This window comes from Peromyscus eremicus, chromosome 15, assembly GCF_949786415.1.
Source record: "Peromyscus eremicus chromosome 15, PerEre_H2_v1, whole genome shotgun sequence".
In the NCBI taxonomy this organism is placed as follows: domain Eukaryota; kingdom Metazoa; phylum Chordata; class Mammalia; order Rodentia; family Cricetidae; genus Peromyscus; species Peromyscus eremicus.
Genome location: NC_081431.1, coordinates 56,968,785 through 56,987,786, shown reverse-complemented (window position 1 = coordinate 56,987,786; position 19,002 = coordinate 56,968,785). Strand labels below are relative to the sequence as shown.

The following is a 19,002-nucleotide window of genomic DNA, read 5'->3' as shown; positions in this document are numbered from 1 at the left end:
TAAGAGGGAACATTAGCCTCGGCCCTGGCTACTGCCCCTTCTCATGCCATCTGGGAAGTGGCAGAGAAAGGCTGCTGAACTCTTTGTGGCTTGACTGGCAAGGGCCCCTGTCTGGACACACGATACTTCTAGTTAGCCCAACACATGTGGCTCTTGTCTTTAAGGGAGACATGGAGAGTCCTCTGTGCTGTCTGTGAACTGCAAAGAATCAGCGTACCTAGCCTGTTGCAGTTGTTGGTTATGTTGTTAGGCATACACACACACACACACACACACACACACGCACATACTTACATTATACACATTATATATATATACTGTTTCTCAGAGAAGAAAGTATTGACATCAGATATAAGCCCCTTTAACTCAAGAAAGTTCCCCCACCCAACCTCCCAAACCCTCTTGCCTCCCAGATCCCCTAAGGAAAAAAAAAAGAATCAAAAATTATTTCCATCATCCACAGTTTTCAGGTTGCTCTCGGTTGCGTCTGGACGTCTCCAAATACTGCACAGGATGAAGCAGGTAACCCATCCTCAAGGCCTGAGGTCTTCTGAGCTGGGTCATGTCTTTCTAGAAAGAGAAACTGTCAGGTTAGGGTATATCGAAAGGCGGACATGGTGGTGTGTGCCTGCAATATCAGTTATTGGGCTAAGGCAGCAGGATCACATGTTTAAGGCCAACCTAGGCTACAGAGCAAGTCCAAGGCTAGCCTGGGAGACTTAGGAAGACCCTATCTCAAGATAAAATATAAGCAAAAGAGGATTGAGGTTAGAAGCTAGTGGTAGAGTGTTTGCCTAGTATGTGTGAGGTCCTCGGTTAAATCCCCAACAACCACAACATGCAGAGTTACATGTAGTGAGACCTTGCTACACCAGAAAGTCTGGCCCATGCTGTACACTGCTTCTCATTTACACCCTCCCAAAGGTGTCTGCTTCGATGTTTATCGTGGTTCTTGACTTCTCTGCATGAGAAACCCTTCGGATACCCATTTAAAAATACATTTTCCTACATCCCACTTAAGGGCTCTCAAGTCAGAATTGACAAGATGGAAGGCCAGAGCGTGAGTAGCAAGCATTCCAGTTGATTACAGAGAATGTTCAGCTTACAAAGCTTTGACAGAGTGTTAGATTTGGGCTTCTGGTCTCTAGAATCATTAACTGGAAACAAAGCTTGTCCACACGAAGTGTGTGCAGGATGAAAATGGGTTTTAGAAGGATGGAGGGGCTGGAGAGATGGCTCAGTGGTTAAGTGCATTGGCTGCTCTTTCAGAGGACTAGGGTTTGATTCCCAGCACCCATGTGGTGGCTCACAATGGTCTGTAACTCCAGTTTCCAGAGGATCCGATGTCCTATTCTGGCTTCCTTGGAAACCTGGCACACATAAAGTGCACAGACATACATGTAGGCAAGATGCTCATACACATAAAAAATAATAATAGAAGAATAAAAAAATAAGGATGGAAAGTAAGCTATAGTTGACCGAACCTAGAATGACACGGTGTGACCCCTCCCCCTATTATATAACCCACTCGTGAGTGGCACCACCTGGGTTGTACAGTGAGCAACCTACACAGTTGTACTTAGTAGTCCTTCACAGAGCTCTGGCCCTTCCAGTGTTACTAAAACATCACATATCCTTAACTTCCTGTGATGGGACAGCCATGTCTTCAGCTAGGAGTCTACATGGCTGTCCTTCCTGCCCTGCTAGTCAGAGTCCAACTGCTTGCCAAGACGAATGATGTACCTCCCTAGAGCGCACAGGCCTAGCCTCTCTGAGCAGCTGCGATGGTGGGCCTGGAGATGTCCCTTGCCATGGGGCAGGCCAGTTCTCACCTGCAAGCTGAACTTGCTTGGACAGTCTCTTCTTAGAACCGGGAGGTGAAGTTTCTGAGGCTGTTGGCCCCAGCTATGGTTCCCAGCATGTTCCTATCGAAACCTTGCTGTAAGTAAGAGGAGAAACAAACACATGATGCATCATGGGAGAAGCAGGGTGGGGCTTGATGCCTGGTCAGGAGCTACTTAACATCTGTGGGTTCATCTAGACTCTGGACACACCAGTGTGCTCTGACCAGTGTGTACGTATACCTGGGCCACAAGGGACCTGATTAAAAAAAACCTAATGCCGTGAACATCAGTGCCGTTGGTGAATTGCATTTGGAATTCCTCTTGCACATTTGAGTTTGTGTTTGCAGAAATCGAGCAAAGAATTAGAGTTCTTTATTTTTGAGAATGGGTCTCATGTAGCCCTCTTTACATAGCCAAGTGTCCTGGCTAGTTGTATGTCAACTTGACACAAGCTGGAGTTATCTGAAAGGAAGGAACCTCAATTGAGAAAATGCCTCCATAAGATCCGCTGTACGGCATTGTTTAAATTAGTAATCAGTGGGGGATTATGGGTCCATTATGGGTGTGCCATCCCTGGGCTGGTGGTCCTGGGTTCTATAAGAAAGCAGGCTGAGCAAGCACGGGAAACAAGCCAGTAAGCAGCACCCCTCCATGGCCTCTGCATCAGCTCCTGCCTCCAGGTCCCTGCCCTGCGTGAGACTGATTCCCCTCCAACCTGCTTTTTGGTCATGGTATTTCATCGCAGCAGTAGGAACCCTAAGACACCAAGGATGGCTTTGAATTCTTGAATCTCCTGCCTTTGCCTCCCGAGAGCAAGGATTACAGGTGTGTGCCACCACACCTGGCTTTTCTAGGTCTCAGACAGTGAGGAGAGGCCTAGTGGCTCTCCAGTGCCAAAGGCACAAGAGCAAACTCTTGAGTGGAGACTGAAGGGGTCCTGTTACTGAGCCCTGAGCCTTTCCAGAACATACTACATTCCCAAATGGCTGGTATGCCCTTTGTCCGGCCTTCTTGCCACCTTGATTTAAACCAGTGGTTTTCAATCTTCCTAATGCTGTGACCCTTTAATTCATTCCCTTACGTTGTGGTGACCCTCAACCATAACATTATTTTTGTTGCTATTTCACAACTATAATTTTGCAACTGTTATGAATCATAATGTAAATATCTGCTGTGCTGGATGGTCTTAGGTGACCCCTGTGACAGGGTCCTTTGACCCCCAAAGGGGTCACAACTCAGGCGTTGAGAACCACTGCTCTAAGTGCTCTTACACTGGGCTTTTCTCACATTTCCTCTGCCCCCCCAGCTGCATGGCACCTGTGGTAGATCTTCTGGTCAGAGTCCTGCTCACACTCACTGCTGCTCACATCTGCTCCTGACTCTCCTCTGGAGTCAGTCTCTCGGTGCTTTTTGGAGTGCACAAACCTTTCCCTCCCTTCCCAATCTGCTGGGACTTTAGTACAGGGCAAGTGTGGGAAGAGTCTAGTCAGGAGGGTCACTGGCGTATGCTCTTACCTGCCTGAGGATGCCTTGCAGCTCCCTGCTGGCCCACATGTCAGACAGGAGTAGCCGGGCAGCTTCTGCAGCCTTAGGTGAGGCGCTGTACAGGTGGGAAGTGGGTTGTGAGATCTAAGTCCCTATGACATGGGAACACCCCTTCTCTGGCCACCCCCACCCCGCCTTTAGGGTCCAGAGATGTGGGGAGGCTCTGAGTGCATGAAAGAGGAACCCTAATGGGGGCAGTGAGCCTGAGCCATTATACAATGGGCACATCTCACACCATGGCCCATCTAGAGGCACCCTAGAGGTTAGTTCCCTAGCCCTGGGTGAAGAGAGAGCCCATGAAGCAGGAAAAAGTTCTCATACAATTAGATCTCACTCTTCTATGCTTCCTGCTGAACCTCGGACAGCCTAGTGCCCCACATATCCTCCAGCTAAGAAGTGTACTACTCTGTTCCCTCCATTGGAGTCTGAAGCAACAGCCCTTCAGCATCAGCTTCTAGAATGTCTTCCTCAGCCTGCCCCTGCCTCCCCTGGGCACATTCTCTGCTCTCTGGGAGCTACTGTGTGGGGAGGGGAAGTGGGCCCCTCCTCTACCCACCTGTTGCGGCACAGGTTGAAGACATTGTTGAGCATGCTGTTGGAGAAGTACTGCTTGGCCATCTGAGGCTGAGAGGTCATCAGGTTCCTCACAGTGTAGCAGGCTGAGGACAAGATATCTTCAGAGTTGCTGGTGTTGCCAGTGTGGCTAGTGAGGAGTCTGGTTACCTCTGGGAACACCTGGTTTCCTAGAGATAAAAAAAGGAGTTAGGGAATGGGGTCAGGATTGCCTTGGATTGGCAGAGGGGTTCCCTCAAGGGCCTCAGTACTCATAGCTCTCTGCCAGACAGCAAGCAAGGTAGTCCCTCAAAGACCTACAGGACCCATGGATTCCTGTAGACTCACCCATCAAGCGACAATTCCCTCTTACTCCCATAACTCTCTTAGACCAAATTCCCCTCAGAATACTCACACTATGGAATACATTGAGGATGACCTCCTAGAAGGCTCTAGAAAATTCAGGCCTGTGTGTCCTAGGTGGAAGACAGGCATCTTACCCATCATTCTGTGCAGCACAGGGTGGCGGGACATGTTGCTCAGCAGAGAGGCCCCGGACCGCACCACGTCTGAATTGCCGGATTGCAGGAGGCGGGCGATTTGTGGCAAACCCTTTTCCTTTAGCCCAATCAACTGGCTCATACCACTGGACATCTGAGGGAAAAGACCCAGGGAGGAGCTGACCTGTGGCCTCCAGGCACCATGGTTAGTAGAGAGGCAGATAACCCCAAGTAAAGAAACCCCAAGCCTTTTCTCTTTCACCCTTAAAGTTGGGAGGAAACAAAATTGCTCAGACCCGAGTGACTATGGAACAGGCGGGCTTCACCTGCCCCTCGCCGGTCCCCATGCCTGGTCAACCGGAAGCTCTGGTGGGTAGGCAGGGGACGCGTCATTTTTCTCACTCATGGTGACCCAGGATTAGTGTCTAGACTGGTGGTGTCCCATTCTCACTCACAGTGAGATGCCTCTCTCGGGCAGTTATCTATTTCCATGAAACCCCAGGGCCAAGGGAATGTGACAATTTTAAAAAGTCTGATTATCTTCAAACTCCTCAACCTCTACAGAATCCAATGCACATTTACTGTGGCCTTGCCCAAGACCAAGATGGCTCAGAAGGTCTGGGTCAATATGGAGATAGAATGGGGATCCCTTGCAGGTAAGCCAGCTTCTCTGGGCTGCAAACCCACATCCTGGTGTGACCTAATCTAGGCCAGTTTGGTGTCCTTGAGAACCCCAGGCTCCTCCTCTAAGACCCGGAGGTGATCTTGACCCTCTGGATGCCCATGTGTACTGCTCCCCAAGTCTCTTCTGTCCTGAGTGTATCTGGGTAACAACAGCTGGTCATCCCCCAGTATTCTATGGCTTTCCCTGCATCATCACGACCTTGAACTCCAAGACTGATTCAGTCACAGCTTTCTCTGAATCTGCTCATGCCTATTTTTCTATCAGTTCATCACACAGGGATTTCTCTTGCTAAACAAACTCCTCATCCCTGTCCCTGACTACACGTGTAGCCCAAGTGGTTCAGTGTCATAGGACACGAGATTATAGTGTGGGCATTACCCAGGAGTTCTCAGAGGGCAGAGGTATGTCTGCTCCCATCACTGCTCTGGTGACCAGCCCAGGGTCCAACATGCTCACATCTGCAGCTCGAGGCTTACTCAGAGCTAGATGTGTTTGAGAGAAAGGATAGGCTGGCAGGGAAAGGATAGGCTTGGTGGGAAATGCAGGGAGCGGGCTGGAGAAATGGAGAGGGAGCCTCCTCACCAGCCCCTTGCTGGCTGTCAGGTTCTGCAGGGCCCCGGCACAGGCCTCCAGGGTGGCATCTTTCTTGCTCTTGCCCATGAGGTTCAGGTAGGTGCGGATGGCATCGGAGTGGTACAGCCAGCTGCTGCCCTTGGGGTTGGTCTCCTCCTCAGGAAGGGGGCAGTCATAGTTATTGTTCTGCAGACAGACAGCAGGGCAGTGAGGGATCTGGTGATGTAGCATACCCAAGCATTCTACCTCTGCCCCAATCCCAGGTTGTGGATTCTGCGGGGAAGGATGGGAGAAGACTGTTCCCTGAACCCCCTTTCCTCTGCACATTCCAGAGCTCCCCCAAATGAGGGACTGGTCCACTGTTCTCTAGATGGTCTCTGGACAAGCATCTCAGGAAGTGTGCTCCAGGGTAGCTTCATCCCTGAGCCCCCAATTACATAAGGCCACGCTAGGTTTGGCAGCAAGATGCTGAGAATTTTAGCTACCTTGGGATCTCCAGGCTGGCCTGGAGCTTGGCTTCTACATCCCGACTATCATCTACAGCATCTTTCTTGGGAGGCTCAGGAGGTGGTGGGATCCCTTGCCCAAGATGGTAAGAGTTCTATTGTTTCCTCAGCCTCAGAGGTTAGGGGAAGACAAGGACGATTTCCCCATTATGTAATGGGAGGAATGGAGGCCCACAGAAAGGGGCCTCCAGCTTTTGCTCTTGGGTGGTTTGGACTCCTACAGCCTCCAAGGGTCCTCTGTGCACTCTAGGAGGCGGCAGGACTGTGGTGTGCTTCCAAGAAGAAGGCTTTGCCTAGGGCTTGTCCTCTAGGGCATTTTTTGGCTCCTAGAGAAGAGGGCTGCGGGGAGGTGGACCTGGTGGGTGCTTGGGGAGTGGGCCCCGCCTCTGCAGTGGCCACTGCTCACCATCATCTTGTCACCCCTGTTGCTGAAGCAGCCTGTAGAGGACTTCTCAGTGTAGGTGTTGCGGGCGTTGTACTCCAGCTGGCGGTAGCGGGTGGGCACCTCGGCATCCAGACGGTAGGAGAGGTTATGCAGGATACACATGCAGTTCTCCACAGACTGCGGGCAAGCAGAGAAGGCTTGAGTTCCGTCCCAGTCCCAACAGACTTCTGGGCCTGCCACCCACCCGGAGTATTCACAGTGGCCTGCGCCATTGTAAGTCGGGAAAGATCTCTCAGGCACACCCTGGGAACTAGTCAGGAGTCCTGCCTCTGTCAGTCACCTCCTGGCTGCTTTTACCTCTATGATGGACCTCAGCTTCCTCAGGTGTAAAATGGACTATTCTCACCTCATTTGTCTAGTGGGGGAGAGTAGGTACTAGGCCCCCATTATACACCCACAGAATGAACCAACCCCAAACTGAAATTATTTAAAAAAAAACCACACAAGGTATTCCTGAGCATAGATTTCTTTCTTGGCATTATTAATAACTATTCATTTGGCGTTTATATTGTATTAGGATTCATAAATAACATATGGATGATTTAAAGTGTACAAAGGAGTGCGTATAGGTTATATTCAAATACCATTAATTTTATAGAAGGGCTTGAGTGTGCATGGGAATCTGGACCAATGTCTATGGTTACTGAGGGATGATTGTACAGAAAGAAAAACCAACCCTGGGGCCTTGCACGTAGCACACACAGCAAACAGAGGTGACCATTCCCATTGCTACAGACCACGTGTGGGCCTGAAGACTAAAAGTGTCTCCCCTTCTAAAGCGACTTCCTTTAGAAGCAGTCCCAGTTCCTTCCGGCTTTAAAAGCATCTAGTCACCGCTGTCTTTCCTGTCCCCTCTTCCCATGGTCATCCCTCAGCCCCCAACATCAAAGATGCTATGTGCATACCAATAACGAGAGCTGGGACCCGGGACTTCACAGAAGCATGGGGGTCCACAGCTGCATTTGCTTGTGGTGAGCCTCCAGGCTAAGGGCATGGTCCCTTTTGGGGTCAGGGTCAGTCTGACTTCTATCGCTTAGGGTTGTCTGGGTACAGGAGATGTACACAGAGCAGGAAAAAGAAAAAAAAAAAGCACTTTTCCTGCAGCTTAATGATAAGGCTGTTCTTAGAGGCCTTGTTATCCCTTCCAGTGAAGGAAGCAAGAGATAAAAATTTCCCACCATTGACCTTCCTGGTGACCTGGATGTGGGGACTGTGTCCTAAGCCACTGTCCGGCTGTTGAGGATGTGTCCTAGCCTCCAGTTCATCTTTTCTCCATGAACTGTTCCTTCAATTTGCTCATGCTGCCGCATCCAGAAGTCTAGAGGAGGCAGGAGGGGGGCTTGCCAATGGCTTTTCTGGGGATGCTGGAAGGCGTTATATCTTGGAAAGGACATGGGGGTCCTGGGAGCACTTTTATGGGCCCAGCACCACAACAACAGGGTGGCCCCTGAGCTCAAGCAGGGAGCACTTACATGTTCTAAATGTCCCCTCCACTTTTCCTCCCTCTGCTCCTGCCTGTCCCTGGGGCAGATTCCACAAGCATCCAGAAAGTGTGACCCTGACTCATGGGTTCTCAGAGAGAGAAACATCAGGACCAGGAGAGTCCCCGACTTAAGTGTGTGGCCCTGGGCTTTGCAGCCACGGTCAGAGACAACAGGGTGGGAGACAGAGGTGTCACCAGGGGCCCGTACCCTCACCTTGTCATCACAGCGGCTGGCAGCCACACAGTTCTGGACATAGGCCATGAGGGAGTCAATGAGCCCTGAGTAGTTCCGCATAGTCTGGCGGCCAGCATCAGCTGAGCTCAGGTTCCTGCAGGAGAGAACCAGGGAGGAGGAGGATGCAGGCGGGGTGACGGGAGGGCAGGGCAGGAGGGCCAAGTGCAGTGGGGACATGTAGTGGGGACCAGCAGAGAGCACGGAGCAGAATTTGGAAGTTGTCACAGGAGTAAGGGAGAAGAGGAAAGGAGAGAGGAAAATAAAGAAAAAGGAGAGAAGGAGAAGAAATCATTTAGCCATATCTGCCTGCCTGGCCCTGGCTGCAGGGGGTCTCCTCTGAACTCAGTTTTCATAGCTTGTCATTTAGTCCCGACACAAGACTCAATGGCGCCACTACATCTGACAGCCCCACTCCTGCCCTCTAGTGGCCACTTGAGGGACAGGAATTGGAAGGGGCAGCATGCTAGCATGCTCTTTTTGCCTGAGGAAAGCAGAGCTGAGGGGTGCTGGACCAGAACTAGCAGGGGTGTGTGTGGGTGGGGTGTTAACCTGGGGTTCCGATGTAGTTACCTCTTATAAAGGTTGTGTTCATTCCCAAGCACTGTGGGTCCTCCCGCCCTAGGTGGTGCGTATGGTACATATACAAGATGTGCGTGTGTGTATATTGTCACACCCAGAATCCGTGTGGCCCCATAAAGTCCTTAGTTACTCAGGCTTTTCATCTACCCAGCCTCTTTGCCCTCCGGAAGCGGTGGCTGGAGGCTGGCTGGGAGATGTGCAAGCTGAGACACAGCAGCACATATCAACTTCACCCCTATTCTGCCAATTCTTTGGAGTTCCTGGGGGGACAAACTCCATTATAGCAAATGAGACCCGACGAGGGAACTTGTTCCATGGTTCCCTACTCCATGCCAGCACCCACCCCGCAGCACACCCAGATCCCACCAGGGCTCTGCCACACCCTGCAGTGGATCTCAAACAACTTTGGGCAAGGCAGCACCGTCTTTATGCCAATGAACACGGCAAATGGTTTCAGCACTCTGGCAGGAGGTGACTCATGAGCAGCCAGTCAGCAGACTTTTGTATAAAAGAATGCTCTTCAAGATAGTACAAGAAATACATTTTCCCCCCCTGAGGGCGGAGGAGGGGATTTAGTTGAATCAGTTTGGATATTCAAATGCAGGCTTTTCCACTTTTAGATTCCCAATGATGCTGTCTAGATCCTCTGAGGTGGTTGCACAGCACAGCCAGATTCAGAGACAGTGGTAATACCTGACCCTTTGTCCTGGAACCAGCCCACAAAAAGCAGGGCCCGGGATGAGCATTATGTTCTCTACTCGGGCTGAATGTTGGCTGACATGGAGGCTGACTGTGGAAGGGCCCCGGGCAAAAAGACTTTATATGCCCTCTTCTCGCACCTCAAGCAACCCGTGGCGTTGAAGAAGACCTCAGGGTCCACCATCTCCCGGGACATGTTGCTGTTGCCGTCACACCAGCCAGAGAAAGGAATGATGACCCGGTCAGTCAGAACAGGTAGAGCATCGGCCACCAGCTCCTCCTTCAGCTCATCAGTGGAAGACAGGTTCCAGAGCAGCCCTGGACATAGACATGGTCAGCTCAATATGGTGAGCTCTGAAACCTAGGGACTGATGGTGCGGCCCCTAGCCTGGGCTCTAGCCAATGGCTACCTTCCAAGTGGGCTTGGCCCATCAGACGCATTGTCTGACTCCCTGGTGATCCCATTCTCAGTGCCCTTGGGGACTGCAGGTTCTTTGAGGTCTGGGAATATCTCAGCGTCCCCTGTCTAGGTAAAAATTATGCACATGAAAGCTTCCTAAAATACAGTTGGTCGATCAGTGGTTTTAAGCATATATCTTGGAACTTGGAAGTGATTAACATTCTCTGTTTTCCATCTGAAACAATACATGGAAAGTATCGACCATGGAAGTCGGTCTAGAAATTCTTATCCATTGTTACTCTGAACGTTCTTGTCTTCCCAGTCCGACTCAAGGTCTTGACGGTGACTTCTCTGTCCTGTACCCCACCTTGAATACTTCATGTACTTTGTGAATACAGGGCCAGGCCAACCTTTAAGACCCGCTAGCCCCTCCCCCACTGGCTTTGCTTCCCTTCCATCACCCGCAAATTTCAGTGCCGTCTACATAAGGCTCCTTCCCTTGCACCCCAGTCTTGAAGATGTCGTGTGCAGAGTGTACACCATCTCAGGCCGTCATCTGGATGCCACCACTCCAGTTGGAGCTAGTGCCACTGAGCTCCCGAATTGTAGCCCACTGAGACCTATACAGCCGTGCCTTGGCCTAGCCTAGAAGGATTGGTCACAGACATACCCTGCCGCCTTGCCCAGTCCCCACCCTGGTTTCTCTACTGTAACAGCCTACCGGTCAACTGTTTCTGGATCTCCGTGCTCCCGCTTCTCCGCAGGAGGCTGACAGCCTCACGGATCCCATTCTGCCTCCTGGTCTCCAGCTTATTGGTGGTGCTCCTGAACACCAGATTGCGCAGGGCCCCAGCAGCAGCCTGCTGGACATTCTGATTGGGGCTGCGGAGGAGGTCCACCAGCTTGCAGATGCCCCCCAGCTGATAGACCTGCCGAGAGAGTCGCCCACATTATTGCTTGTTCAAAGGGAGGGAGGCTGAGACAATTATTCTCTACTCAAAGCAGCTGTTTCTCAGGCCCCCCCCCCAAAAAAAATCAGTTCAGAAGCACACAAGCCAACCACAACAAATAAACAGCAATGAGTTAATGGTAACTGACCCAGACAAGAAAGCCAAAGACCCGAATTCAGAGCCTAGCTCCCTCATAGCCTGCTCGAGGCCCTTAGCAAGTCTCTCCTCTGTCTGGAGCCCTGTTTTCCTCTTCTGAAGCACGCTAAAGACCAGATGAGAAGATGTACCGCCATGCTTCAGAATCCTAAGGGGACGTAGACACACCGGAGAGACAGAAACTCTCCTACGGTCGAAATTTTGATGAAAACTACCCGGGCTTCTAGGGAGCCCCTTGTGGCACACATGGCTGTACTGTGTTCTGTAGGTGTTTTCCTAGCTGGCCAACAGCCAAGCGTGGGAGGCAGAAATGAACCTTGTTTTTGACTGAGGGAAAGAGCTGGGAGGGAGGGAGTTGAGACAGGGGGTGGGCGGAGGGGGGATAGTCATATCCTTGAGTGGAATCTGAGGAAGGGGATTTCTGGGGAACTCATGGCTGTCACTTAGCCATGGGCCTCTTCCATGGCTGTTGTAAACACAAGCCTCCTAGTGTAACAGCTCTTACAATCTTCATTACAGCAGCTGCAACTGCTTCTAAGAGACCCTCAAGATGGCGTTTGCTGAGGGCTAGGGTGATGGCTCAGTGGTTGGAAGAGCTTGCCGCAAATCCTGATGATCTGAGTTCAAATCCTGGTGATCTCCAGGACTCGCACAGTGGGAGAGAACTGAATCCTGATAGTTGTCTTCTGATTACTGCATATACACACATGTGCACATGTGCTCACACATACACACACACACACACACACACACACACACACACACACACACACATACGCAGAGTAAAAGAAAAAGATTGGGCCTGTTATTAGGAGGGGATGGAGAGAATCATTAGATTTTTACCTGAGATTTCAGCCACCCCTTCCCACACCTCCCTCCCAGAGATATGTAATTGTGCCCAAGTTATGTAAGTTCCTGTGGGCTCAGGTCTTGGAGGTGATAGAGTATATAGAATATGAAAGATTAGATGAAGAGAAGAGGGCATTCTGTCTTTACATCTGTGCTGGGATGAGACTTGCTTGGGGTTACTAATGCTCTTGTAGGTTACTTATCATCCGTGCTTTGTAAATTAACCCAAGAAAGTCATTGATATGCCAGGGTGTATCTTGGTGGGATTAGTACTCTGGTCTGTCATTGGTACACTGTCTCGGGTGAATAGCTGTTTGTTTATATCTCTGTAGGAAAGGTTCACATAGCAATGGGCAGTGGGGTAAATACACCTGTCTAAGGTCCACTAAGGAGGGCATTACTCAGCAGGTTAAGATGCAGCTCTGATCTTGCCAGGAGTTCTCCTTCTCCTGGTGGCTGGGTGCCATGAAAGGGAACCAACTACACATGCTTCCACTCATCTCCAAATGTGGGGCCAGGCTGACACACTCAGGACCTAGTAGCTGGGAAGGTGTACGGCCTTTTACCTGTTGCTTGGCAGATTCATCCTGGAAGCAGGTGTGCTGGATGTAATAGGCCCCAATGGCCTGGTACTTCTCATCCTGGGAGCTTAGGTACTGCACAGCCTTGGGGATGGTCAGCCCACTGCACTCAATGTCCTCACTGCAGATCCTGGAAGAATGGGGTACAGCGTATTACAGGGTGAGCTGGGAGCCCTGGCGAGCAGGCTCTAAATTCTTCCTTGTACACTCAGCCACCACAGCCTTTCCCCCAGGGAAACAGAACAAGGCAGCCAGGCTCTCTTGGAGAACATCTTGTGAACGAGGAAGGAAAAAGACTGTGTTCGGTTGGAGTTTCTCTCTCTTGGAATAAAGCCCTTGTGGTGGGTTAAGGCTGAAGCAGGACAGTTATCTTTACACTGTGCAGAGACTTGGCCCTGTTTCCTGAGATGAAGCTTCCCATCTATCCTACCATTCTGTCTGTGCCGTGTCCTGGGAAAGTGAAAGCGAATGGCCTGTCTAGTCCATCTCCACCCGCTACCCCCAAGTCCAGCTAGCTTCTTACACACACAAACAAACTCTTATGTTCAGTCTTTCTTGTCCTCACACCCACCATATTCGTCTGTGTTAGGATAGCCTTCATGGGGCTAGAGGCTAGAGGGCTGCTCCACCCAGCATACTACAGCCTTTAACTAGGTCCTAAAAGCCTGTCCGTGAGCTTGTTCTCCAGCTCAGAAAACAGCTGCAGCTTCTCCATACAGCAGGTTCAAGTTCACACTGCTTGGACAGACACTGAAGGGCATGCATTAGGTTGAACTACAGCAAATGGCTATTAGTTCACTGTTTTAACGGATGGCTGGCTCCACTGCAACCTCTGGCACGTTCCCTAGCCTCTGGCAAGAGTCTTGGTTGTAGCAAAACATCCTCGGTTCCAGGCACGAAGGCCTAGCCTAGGCCGGCTGGAGTCTCCCTTCCAAGAAGCCTTTCCAAGGAAGGGAATCCTCGTCTGGGAACTCCCACGGCTCCCGTGGTATACAGCCACAGGCAGCCTTTCCGCTCAAGTGTGCTTTGCTTCTGAACAGAGAGAAAAGGTCTACCCCAGCCCTACCCCACAGATGTCTTCAGCATCTACAGTGGGAACCCTCTCCCCATTTGTACAGAACTGATACTTTGCCATAGTTGGTGCTCAGTAAATAGCCACAGTTATAGCTAAAGCAATCCAACTTCATTTCTGAAAAAAGTATCATCCAAGGAGCAGAACTCTCTGGCTATGGGCTAGTTGCACACCTGACCTCTATTGAGAAGGCATCACCTTACCTTTATCAGTCAACTGCCCCTTCTGTGTGGCTTGCCACTCAATCCTAGACCTCCAGTTGGGGGCAGATGGCGCCATGGTTAGAGTCCCAAAGAGAAGGACTTCTGAGTCCTTTCACAAGTTATTCTAAATACACCTTGTGTACTTCAAGTGTTAGAGGTCCGCTTTAAACAGATCCTGCTTTCTTTCAGAACAGTGTGGGGCTGGTAGGAAGGAGTACAGCCTACAGAACCAGCCCACAGTCTGTGGCCCTCACCAGGGTCTGCCTGGAAAGGGGCTGCATAGGAAGAACACAGAGCTCCTCGGTCACTGAGAGTGTGCTCCAGAGGTGCGGTGGCTGTATCACCAGGGCTGTGCCTGCTGTGCTCACCACAGAGCCTGCACGGAGCAGATGCTCCCTAAACGTTTGCCAAATAAGTGAGTAGCTGTCATAGGTGATGAGGGACAATTGGAAAGCTCATGGCACTCTGAGCCTGGAAAGACAGGTTCAATGTTACTGTGGCCCCAAAGTACCCTCTGCCTATGGCTCTCTATGGGACAGTTCATCAGGTCTCCTTCACAGTGTGGGGTGTGCGTGCGTGCGTGTGTGCGTGTGTGCGTGCGTGCGTGCGTGCGTGCGTGCGTGCGTGCGTGTGTGCGTGTGTGCGTGTGTGCGTGCGTGCGTGCGTGCGTGTGTGTGTGTGTGTGTGTGCATGTGTGTGTGTCTATTGCCTAGAAGACTCGTTGGAACACATATTGCTAGGACCTCCAAGTGTCTGTAGGACTGTGTGGGGCCCAGGAATGAATATTTTTTTGAATTTATTTTATTTTATGTGCATGGGTACTCTGCCTGAATGAATGTCTATGCACCACATGCATAACCAGAGGTCAGAAAAGGGTGTTGGCTGTTCTGGAACTGGAGTCGCAGATGGTTGTCAGCCACCATGTGGGTGCTGGGAATCAAACTTGGGTCCTCTGGAAGAGCAGCCAGTGCTCTTAACGGCAGACCATCCCTCCAGCCCTGAGAACAAGTATTTCTAACACATTCCCGGGTGCTGCTGATGTCGCTGATCAGAGAGACTCGGCGTGACAGCCATTATAGCCCGTGGCAGACATTAGCCCGATAATTTTCTCTCCTTTGTTCATAACTTGTGATCCTTACAACCTGTGTACGCAATGTCTGGGTTCTGTGACCTTTTCACTCTGAGGACTCCCTAGTCAGCGGTCCCTCATACCAGAGATTCCTCAAGGAATCCAGTGAAGCCAGAACACAGACTGAGCCCCGCCCTCCCAGCCCCCTTCCTTGGAAGCCCCTTGCTGCACGGGCCAGGCTAGCAGATTGCCTCCCACCGGGCCCCACCACAGCCCCGCAGCACTCACTTGGAACTGGCCCTCGAGTGGCCAAAGGACAGGTCCTTGTTGCAGGAGATAGGGGGCACGTACACCGGGTCCTGCTTGGAGATGCAGGAGGGTGGTCGCACCGGGCACTTCTTGACCGCCTTCTGACCGCTGCAAGTGCTGTAAAAGCTGTAGCGGTTCTGGGTGGTCTTGTGGCCCTTGCTGCTGCTCAGCGTGCCCTTGCGCAGCGTGCCCCTCGGGTCACAGTAGAGGTCAGGCTCACTGCGGCTCGCCTTGATTTTCTGCATGAAGCAGATGTCGCTGCCGGCGCCAGTGGTGGCGCAGCTGCCCCGCGGATAGTGCCGGCTCCAGTTCTCCATCTGGCTGTAGGAGCTGAAGCGTCTGTTGTCCGGCTCCCGCTTGAGGGTCCCATTGTAGATCTGGACAGGAAAGGGGCGAGAGGTTTGGTCAGGCTCCTGACTGGGATCCTGGATCTGGCTGTCCACGAAGGCAGCCCTTCCTGGTCCCATTACAGTGTTCAAGGGATCTGGAAATATTTGCAGAGAAAGGAACCTTGGGCATTATCTGCTTGCTATATTACTTTTCCGATGCAGGTTGTGAATCACTGTGGAATATGAGATCATATTAGCAGCTATGCCCACCCTTATCAAAAGTATAGAATAAAGAAATATATTAGAAACTATACAATACAGAGTGTAACATAGCCTGCTTTGTGCTACAGTGAGTAGATTCTGAATTGCAATGTAGAATGTACTTCTTTTTTAAAATTAAAAAAAAAATAGACTGAGCGGTGGTGGCACACGCCTTTAATCCCAGCACTTGGGAGGCAGAGCCAGGTGGATCTCTGTGAGTTCGAGGCCAGCCTGGTCGACAGAGTGAGATCCAGGACAGGCACCAAAATTACACAGAGAAACCCTGTCTCAAAAAACAAACAAATAATAACAATAATTTATTTTGTGTACATGGGTATTCTGCCTGCATATATGTCTACACACCACATATATGTCTACACACCACGTATGTTTAGTGCCCAAAAAGACACCAGAAGAGGATGTCAGATTCCCTGGAACTGCAGTTACAGATGGTTGTGAGTCACCATGTGGTTCCTGGGGATCGAACCCAGGTCCTCTAGAAGAGCAAACAGTGCTCTTAACTGTTGAGCTATCTTTCAGCACCCAAAATGTACTTCTTATTGTGGAAACCTGCAAAAGGAAGGTTTTTATACCACTGATCTGGCCACATGGGCCAAGTCTAGGATGGGGGCTGCAAGCCAGAGCAGGGGCAGGGGGAGTCTTTCAATAGTCACCCGGGAAGGGGCTTTTGTCTCGAGTCCTTGCCTTGTCCCTGCAGGCCCATCCCAAACAGGAGCAGCTTCTGACACAGCCAGCCCTGCATCAGCACTTGCGCACGTTTGGAAATGTCTATTCTATTCATGTACAAAGAGCTGCTAACTAGGAAGCCATGGTGCACACAGAGGGGGTACAGGGCTGCAGGATGGAGCACAGGGAGACCCCTGGGCTGTGTCGTCAGGCTGGCTGAAGAAGAGGCAGGGCAGAAACTCATCCAAAGGGAAACACGCACCATGAGCAACAGCCCAACCGGGAATTTACTTCTTTGGGAGGAGCCTGCCAAGCCGGAGACTTGGTGGGAATCAGCTCTGGTACTGAACTCTCCACAGAAGACTTTCCCAGACCCGAAAGCTGGCGGGTCTTGCCTGCCGGAACTTGTTCTCAGACTACAGGATCAACACTGAGCCTGATAAAACCTCTCCATACAGGTGCTGACTTGGGACTCACCTCTGCTGGGATGAGCGAGGGCCAAGTCCAGCCCAGAGGCTGCCCACCCAACCCTCATCAAGGGATGGGGTAGAAAGGCGAGAAAAGGGAAAATGGGCGCAAACCGTGTGTCTGCAGGGGAGGCTGTTCCCTTCCCCTCTACATTGGATCTAGCCACACAGACCTAAGGAGAGGCCCATCGTTCCAGTTCCCCGAAAAGAATGGGTATCAAGCTACCCATTGGAAACGGCATCCAAAACCCAGAAGCCACAGACTGTTAACCTTGGTGGTGGCAGGTACACTCTGTTCCCCATGCCAAGCAGGCACAATTTTCTTCCCCCAACTGGGTCAAACCACCCTGCCACACAGTGAGCCGGTCTGTGGGAGTTGGGGAGACATAAACAATGGTAAGGCAGAGGTGAGAGGAGCCGGCAGTTTTCTGGTCGTTTGGAGGTGAACCGGACTCCTTGACAATTACATACAAAAATGTCAAGAGGCCTCCGCTGCTCCAGGCAATGGCCACACTCTGCCTTCTTCTCCAGGGAAGGAGGGGAAAGCTGTACACTCCCCAAGGCAGGCTGCGCTTCGGAGGGAAAGACAACAAGGAGTTCCCTTGTTCTCAGTAAGTGACACACCTGGACGTCATCTCAGACACCTGATGAGGAGCGCAGATGCTCTCCTGGCCCAAACCCAGCGAAGACGCCATCCTGCTGATTAAGCCTGAGAGAGGTTCTGGGCTCAGCAACCCGTGCTGGGAAAAGGAGCAGCAGGCGGCCCTGGCAAGTCTCAGCGAGGTGGGCTGCCCCCAGGGAATGGGCGAGGACGCCCCTGTGAGATTGTAGTACCAGCCTACCCCCCCCCCCATCAGCCACACCCCAGTAGTGTCATCCATTTCTGGGAGCCCCACCCCAGCCTTTAAAGTCACAGTGCTGGATTGTGTGAGTATGACAGCTAGAGGTGATTCTCCCATCTCCACTGCCTTTCGCTGTCACTTCGATAAGCAGGAGATAAACTTAGCTGGACCCTGCCCTCTCCTGGTGCTACACATGCCTGAGTGCTCACCGCCGAGGGTCAGGTAAAGCATACTGCCTCTAGCCCATGACCCAGCTGTAGCTGCAGCCTCTAAGGCTGAATTGGCAGTGGCGTCTTGGGAATCCAAATACTCTCCTCATGCATGACCAGGTTAGGACTTAGGCATGAGAAGGAGATGTGGTCGTCGAGAGCTCAGACTGGAGTCACACTGCCTTGGTTGTCTCAGCGGCCTCCTTGGGTATAACCTGAGGTATAACCTTAAACGGGGATGTCTGAGTTTCTCCAGCTGTCTAACCGAGATCCTAATTGTTCATGACATAGAGGGTCATTAGAATCATTAGACTAATGTCTGTAAATTAGAACTGGACAGGACAGGAGTACTTAGACCATCTGCATCCCTCTGACTCTCACACTGGCTGCCTTTAGGAGCTGGCTGAGGGTGCACACACATGTACATGGACTCCAGGGATCCCCCGGCTCTCCCTCCCTAATGCTGGGATTACACGCACATGCCATCATGCCAAGCTTTTCACACGGATTCTGGGGATTCAAACGCAGGTCCTCATACTGGCATGGCAATAAACCTACTGACTGAGCCACTTCCCCATCCCCTCTGCTTCCATCCCTGTCTTAATTTGTTAAGACAAATTCTCTCACCGAACCCAGAGCTCCTGGATTCAGTTGGTCTAGCTGGCCAACGTTCTTCAGTGATCTGCTTGTGTCCATTCCCCCAGCACTGGGGTTACAGATGTGAACTGCCGTGCCTGGCTTTTAAGTGGGTGCTAGAATCGACACTCAGGTCCTCATTCTTGTTGTATAGCAGGCATTTTTAATAACCCACACCATTTCTAAAGACGTTTCTAGATAATCCATAAGGGGGTGAGTCCAGGAAGGGGACACCCAGGATTCAGAGTCCCATGCTGAGCTCATTACATAGCACAGAACAGGTCTAAGTATGTTTGAGAAAAATAGAGGTACCTATTCTGCCCAGATGGTACATGG

The 19,002-nt window shown here is 51.3% G+C and overlaps 1 protein-coding gene across 1 annotated transcript in view; it reads right to left on the bottom strand.

Moving 5' to 3' along the window:
* Positions 1-290: 290 nt before the first annotated feature.
* Pkp1 (plakophilin 1) overlaps positions 291-19,002 on the bottom strand; it is a 43,485-nt gene continuing 24,773 nt past the window's right edge. The window contains exons 3-14 of the mRNA XM_059280195.1: positions 15,215-15,612; positions 12,568-12,712; positions 10,768-10,975; positions 9,787-9,964; positions 8,348-8,462; positions 6,612-6,767; positions 5,709-5,885; positions 4,442-4,595; positions 3,946-4,132; positions 3,360-3,444; positions 1,833-1,939; positions 291-570 (exon numbers count right to left, since the gene is read on the bottom strand). Of these exons, the coding sequence (XP_059136178.1) occupies positions 1,865-1,939; positions 3,360-3,444; positions 3,946-4,132; positions 4,442-4,595; positions 5,709-5,885; positions 6,612-6,767; positions 8,348-8,462; positions 9,787-9,964; positions 10,768-10,975; positions 12,568-12,712; positions 15,215-15,612 (1,878 nt within the window). The 3' untranslated portion in view covers positions 291-570; positions 1,833-1,864. The remainder of the gene's footprint in view (positions 571-1,832; positions 1,940-3,359; positions 3,445-3,945; positions 4,133-4,441; positions 4,596-5,708; positions 5,886-6,611; positions 6,768-8,347; positions 8,463-9,786; positions 9,965-10,767; positions 10,976-12,567; positions 12,713-15,214; positions 15,613-19,002) is intronic.